Genomic DNA, 7,186 nt, shown 5'->3' on the forward strand with positions numbered 1-7,186 from the left:
GTGGGTGTGGGGCCTTTATGGTTTTCTTGCACCGGGGCCCTGAGGGTTCTAGTTACGCCTCTGCTTTACGTCATTTGATTAAAAGGAATGCATGTAAAACTGCTATAGAGGTCTTCAATCTACATCTTTCCTCAGTTCCTTACACATAGTTAAATAGAAAACCAGTGACACTTTGGCACTCTGACTATTACTAATTTAGGAAAAGGGCTCATTGCCCACAACTATTTCTATCCTCAGCGTGACTTTGACGCATGCAGAACAGGTGCTGGAGACTTCGCACTTCCGTAGAATGCCTCAGGAGCTACCTTCTTTACATTGGCTGCCGCCTTTTCTAGTACGGTGACATCATAACTGATGGGAAATAAATAGCTGTGACCTGCCTGACCTTGTTCATTAAATACTACGAAGCAGAAGAAGAGGTAGTGGAAACCAGCATAATGAGGTGTATCATCATTGGAATTGGGGGGTAAGTCTTTACTTTGCCTGCATCAAGTCAGGGTGGCAGTCAGTGTAGTAACCTGCATGATACTGCATCAGTTAGTTATATTCTTTCTGATTATCTTGGGGCATGACGGTTGGAGAGGTACAGATTTGAGGAAGTTTGCTAGAGTTCAAACTATCTTTTTATTTTTTAATAGTAGGCCAATTCTGTCTAAGTTTTCATGAAACTCCAACTAGCCTAAACTACTGTCGCTCATGCTTCTAGACTGCCCACTGTGTTTTCAAAGGAATGTCTTTTGTGGAAGGTCTTGCTGCTCTGAGAAGTGCACGCAAGCTGTGAAATTTCTCTCCCTGAGTGCTGTGCCATGCTCCCTCCTACCCCCAAATTCTGATACACAGCAGAGTCCTAATACTGCTGATGGAGGCGCTATCTTTCTTTTGCTTGTTTGCTATCTCTTGCAATGTCTCTTGTTCATGTTCTCTCTCTCAATAATTTATTTTACTATCATAAAAGTGTATGTAGCAGATGATAACCTAATGAAGAATTTGTAAATAAACAAAATGCTACCCAACCTAGCTCAGATAGGTTCATTTTATTTTATATACCATCCTTTCATGGCCACTGAGCGTTTTGACACACGTTTCCCGAACAATGCTTAACATGAAGAAACCCAAACTTTTCAATCTTAAAAAAGTGCATGAGCTTCTTTTCGGGCAGAGTCAGGTTTTTTGCCCCACAGACTTCAGTGGGAGTGCCTAAAAAAGCGTGTATTGTGCGATTTTGTGCCTCTCAACCGTCTCCTTCTAGTAATTAGCTTTCTATTGTCTGAAATAATGTTTAAGCCTGAAAAAGTAAAAAAAAAAGCTTCAAGATCGCATAAAACTCTCATACTTTAAGTGTGAATGGGAGTTTATACTGAATATGAACATTTTAATTTCTCCCTAGAGGTGTATACTTAAAACAAAAGTGTGGGTATTTTTTTCCATTTTAATTTTTTTTTTTTTTAATAGTGTTACCAATGGCGGAAAGACAACTTTGACAAAAAGGCTAATTGGTAGCCTACCTAATTGCTGTGTGGTCCAACAGGATGACTTTTTCAAGGTAAAATTTGGCTCTGGTAATTTTAGTGCACTGATAATTGTAATGCAGTTGATGGCTGTCTGCCATTTATACTCTATACTTGGCATCCTATACTAGCTGTAGTACAGTGCCTACAGCTGAGTTATTTTCTAAAGGTTTTGTTGCATGTCTTCTCTGGCTCAGACAGTTTCATTTGGGATTAGGTATTTGATATCGGGGCAAGCATCTCTTTTGAATAGTGGCTTTTTCTATCAATGTTCTCTTCCATTGTGTGTGTTGGAGCTGCATCATGTGCAGCATTGTTTATTGCTCACTATGTTTCAGCCACCAGATCAGATAGAAGTTGGTGAAGATGGCTTTAAACAATGGGATGGTAAGAACAGTGTTCGCTGTAAGAAGCAGTAATGTATATCATAAGTACACTATATTTAAAATCTATATACTTAAAACACATTGTACATTTTTGCTAGTTTGCTTTTTTGACTGACTTCTCAATCTACAGTGATCAGATCAATAGACATGGAGGCCATGGTAGATACAGTAACAGCCTGGGTCGAAAATCCTGTGAAGTTTGCTCGCTCTCATAGAATATCCTTCTCAGCCTCTCCTACTTCTGATGTTCAGATACTGATTCTGGAAGGGTTCCTGCTTTATAACCACATGTAAGTATATTTTGATTTTCTGAGTTTTTAAAGAATCTATTTAAAAATTAAGAATTGGTTTGTAAAAGCTCAGCTGGCATGTTAATCGTCGCTCACATATATGCTGTGGTGGTTAGAGGCATAGGTTTGTTTTAACATCTCCATACTCAGCATTGCACAAGGGTAGCGATAGTTTTAACACAGTATAATATTACCTGGGGGTTTGAGACTTGAGACACATATATCTTCCGATTGAAGCCTTTAGTGCTGTACGCTATTCGCTATATCCAGGGTTCAGTGGAAGACACTTTAGCCAAACTAGTCTCTATATCTTTTAGGGCTTCTTCATGCCATGCCAGCTGTGTTTTCATGCACAGCACTGCACATGTATGATGTGTACAGGGCAAATAGAAAACAATTGTTCTCTACTAAACGTGTGTGGTCATGTGCAGAGAAAGTGTAGTGGACATGGTGATAACTGCAAACTGTTGCCTGTGATGACCACTAGACTCCATTATCCTAATCTGCCCTTATGTGTGCTTTAAATTAATTTGATCCTCTCTCTACAGGTTGTTAGCAAGCATGTGCACTGAACGCTACTACTTAAACATTCCGTATGATGAGTGCAAGAGGAGGCGCAGGTTTGTATAAATCTGTGTTGAATCATCTCTAATGGGGTTTAAAAGATCTTTGCATTTTTCTACATGTATTATAGGAAACGCTGCATGTATTTAAAATGGCAATGTAGGTTATAAACATTAGGTCACATTTGTTTCCTTACTTTACTAGCTCAAAAAGCTCAGCTACTTATTCACTGGTTCAAAGGTGAACAGCAGGCAGTTGGCTAAATACAGATCAAATGCACAGGGTAGCCTTTTTTTACCTGCCCAAGTTACAGGGCTCTTATTGCAGCAAAGCCAGATGCCACTTATAAGGTAGTTTCCACTCTCTGCCTCCAGCCTGTGACTGGACTGTGAACAAGCAACAGTACGCTGAGGTCAACTGTCTGCTCTCTTTTATCGGTATGTTCTTAACCCAATTGCATGCAGCACACCTGATTAGTTGCCAGTCCTGCCTCTCCCTCTTCTAGTCTGGGTGATGCTGTATAGGGGATTACAACAGGTTACCGGGTCAAACTCAGGTACTTGGTTTAGATGCATTTAATGACCTATTTATACATAGATGCATTCATGTATCTTATATCGTCCGAGCAGTTTTACATATATGAAAGTAGAAAACTTTCACTTTGAGTATTTGATCTGATGGGGAGATGCATACATCATGTTCGTGTGCTACAATAATTCATACATCTATTATAAACTATCTTTAAAGAATAACTCCGGGCAGAAGAAATCCTAACTCTTGCAGTGGGACTACCACCATACTGCAAGGGTTAAGTGCTCGTTTTCCTCTAGGGTCTAAAGGTGGCCATACACTTTACAACCCTTGCAAGACTTTTGTCTTGCGAGGGTTGTAAAGTACTTTAAAAAACGTACGATCTGCCCATCTTGGAAAGGGAGATTGTACTTGCGATCATCGCAAGCCCGCCCCCCTGAGGGGCGGGCTTACAATGACTGCAATGAGGGGCGGGCTTACGATGACTGCAAACGGGCTGTGTGCGTGTGCGCACACCGGCCCGTTCGGCAGTTGTCGAACCAGCAGGCCACTAACTCGCCGAGAATCGTACGATTCCCGGCGCGTTTTCTAGCATGCTGGTTTGACAGAAGACGTGCGACCGTACAGTAGAAACGGTTGCACGCCTTCCATACACTGCACGATTCTCGTACGATCACGGGATTTCCCGCGATTCTCGTAAGAGAATCGTGCAGTGTATAGGCACCTTTAGATAAGAAAGATATACTCACCTGAACCTCGGAGTCAGTTGACTGCTAGACCATTCCCTTCAGCCTCTCTCCCCCTCCACTCTGGCGGTCTAAGGTCCTTTGAGTCATCATGTTCTATGCAGTGATGTGAGGATGACGAGGGCCATTCCGTCATTGGAGTGGAGGGGGAGGGAGGCTACAGGGACTGCTCTAGCAGCCATGCGGCTCCAAGGTCTGGGTGACTATATTTTTGTTCTTTTAAACCGTAGACGAAAATGAGCACTTAACCCTTTTTTTTCTTCTCTTCTGCAGACTAAAAAAAAATTCGAATGTAATTTTGCTGCAACGAAATTTCATCCAACACACTAAATTTCGTCCAGACTACCGATAACGAATTTCTGAATCGGAAATTCGGATTCGTGTGCATTCGTTATATCTGTAATTCGGAAACATCCGAATGTCCGAAATTTCGTCCGAATTTCGATTGGGAACGAAACGAATTGCACATGTCTACTAGACACCTAGCATTTTCAGAAGGTGGTCAGCACTGACTGCCCCTGTATTTATTAGGAATGGTTGACTTTCAGCACAAATAATATACACAGATATTAGTCTGCAGCAGCTGGAGGATTTCTGTATAAAGTGAATATTTATATGAAAACATGACAGAAATACATGCTGTAAATGCCAGTAATATGACACTTCAGCTGCTTATTTTGGATTTGATTGGTTTGACATATAACCTTTACTGGAAATAACTGCTAATGCATTTTTTTTTCTATCACATGCCCAGTTAGTTGCCCAGACCTGTGCTACGTTTAACTCTTTGACTGCCACTGCCAGCGTACGACAGCCACAGCGGGCCACTGTAAGCAGACCCCCAGCTGCTATAGCAGGTAGGAGTTGGATTACATGTGTAAAGCTGACTGTCAGCTTTACTGGAAGTGATTTGGGTGGCTGTAAGGCCGCCCAATCACTTCCATGTGCCGCCAAACATCCATTCGCTGACCTCCCCTCCAGGGAATGAACCCTGTACAAATCAATGGCCAACGCCACATTAAGGACTGGTCCTTGGCACAGACAGTTCATGTCCAACAATAGCAGCTCTGGCAGCAAACAAACTAGACATAGCTAATCATTCAGTTTGTATGCAGCCATAACACAGAGTGCTGCCGCATGCCTAGATGTGGAGTTTTGCAGCATCTCCATTTTGTAGCTGCCCTCATTCACACGTCTGAATAACTATAATTTTGTATTGACTTTTATACCTCTGTTTGCAGGATCCATACACAACAAGCGATGTGTTGAAGGGTGATTACATTGTTAATTGAGATTTGCACACTGTTGTACAGCCTCACACACATCCAGCACATTTTGTATAAAACATGAATTTATGGTTTGCACATACTGCAATACATGTTCAAGCTGGGTACCTATCAGTGATTCCTATTTCACTAGTCCCTACTCTTCCAGCCAAATGAATGCAAAAAGTGTACATGCAGTGGATGCTACAGAGCCATATCTTGTTGCTGATCTTCACTATTCAACAGAACTAAAGTATGTTCTCAGATTCAAGGAGGAGAGAGAGAGATAACTACATGTTGTCACTTAGGATTCTCAAGCCTCTATACACCGCTGTACACTCTTGGGGTGTATGAAGTGAAGATGGAGAATCTTAATGTTACAAACCTAAATGGACTATGGTAGGAATAGAATTTCCCTTGTTTTGTGAATTTGGTTAAATGGTGCAGCAGGAAGATGTGTTTATACAGATTTAAGTACTAAAATATCTCTCTGAAGGCAAACAATTTCTTATACATACAGATTTTTTCTTTTGCAGTGGCCGCAACTACACTGTGCCAGACCCACCAGGACTGTTTGATGGTCATGTTTGGCCTATGTATTTAAAACACAGATGTGAAATGGAAGAAAGTGGTGTGAATGTTGGTAAGTGAGCTACATGATTTTGCCAATTGTTTTTCTATAGCATGTGATGTAGAATACTTTCAATCCTACATTTGTGCATGTCTACGGGAAACACAAATGCTCTGATATCTCCTGGCTCTGAAAAGAAATAAACTGTTTTCTGGCTGGGACAGCTGTAATTTTTCATCTAATTGCTTGATGCCAGCAACTCTATAAAGTCATACTTTGAAAGAGTTCATAAACAAATGGCTAAAGAGTTGTCCAGTTAAAAGCTGGCCGATGCTAAACAGCAGAATGGTGATTATCGTGGATACAATAGCAGTTTGACAAGGTATTCAGACAAGGATAGAAGACCATGTAAGATTAAAATTGTATCTACCTGAATTGTACAATTGTATCTACCTGATAAGCTGGTCTTGAAGGTGTCTACACTTACACTCTTCACTGCCCTCTCTACCAGTTATCAAAGAGGGGAACTTCATTGATTGATGTAAGCAACAGCTGCTGTTCCTCTGAGGTTTGTCAGGAATGGGTATCTATTAGCATCTTCTGTTATTTATACATGGAATTGTCACTTGATCTGGCTAAATGGCATGCAGTATGAATGAATGATATCTACCATGACAATTGCATTAAACACCAATTCTTGAAATCTTCACTTTGTTCAGAGTTATATGCTTGTGTCTCCTGCTGTGCACTTGTATCTTAATTTGCGTCATTGCTGTATCATTGCTGACATTGGGGTCTGCAGATAGAATCGCAGCTAGGGGCCAGGCACATGGCACAGTGTCAGATGTGAAGATTCTTCAGGTGGCTGTAGCTCTTAATCACCTCAGTACTGCTGTATTTTAGTTTATAAAAAGACTTTAGCTGAATCCTTAATAACTAATTTGCATTATTGTTTCAGTGCCTATAGATGGTCTTCTGTCAAAAGATGAAATATTTCGTAGCGTGTATACAGATATTCTGAACAGATTTCTAAACTCTTCTTAGGTAAGTCAAAGTTTTGTTGGGTAGTTTGGGATATAAAAAAATCTGACTTTAAATATTTATCTTTATTTCTATTAGGCCTTACAGAAGAAGCTTATACCTCCAGTCCTGTAGAAACCTGGAATAATTATATGCCCTACTCAAGAACTAATTTGTATATATTTTTTTAAAGTTATTTGCATTCTATTATCTTTTACATGTTCAAACATTTTTATACCTTAAGTAGGACATTCCCAGTACCTTGTTCTGGAAAGATATGCCGTGTGTTTTTATACTGTTAAACA

General features: G+C 40.5%; 1 protein-coding gene across 1 annotated transcript; it reads left to right on the forward strand.

Moving 5' to 3' along the window:
• Window positions 1–420: 420 nt before the first annotated feature.
• On the forward strand, window positions 421–6,905 carry NMRK2 (nicotinamide riboside kinase 2). The gene is made up of 7 exons (XM_018562199.1): window positions 421–466; window positions 1,453–1,543; window positions 1,847–1,895; window positions 2,025–2,184; window positions 2,733–2,804; window positions 5,827–5,933; window positions 6,820–6,905. Exons 1-7 carry the CDS (start codon window positions 438–440, stop codon window positions 6,903–6,905), a joined length of 594 nt encoding a protein of 197 aa, XP_018417701.1. The 5' UTR covers window positions 421–437.
• Window positions 6,906–7,186: the final 281 nt, after the last annotated feature.

Source organism: Nanorana parkeri, unplaced genomic scaffold (genome assembly GCF_000935625.1).
Source record: "Nanorana parkeri isolate BGI_ZX_2015 unplaced genomic scaffold, ASM93562v1 scaffold565, whole genome shotgun sequence".
NCBI lineage: Eukaryota > Metazoa > Chordata > Amphibia > Anura > Dicroglossidae > Nanorana > Nanorana parkeri.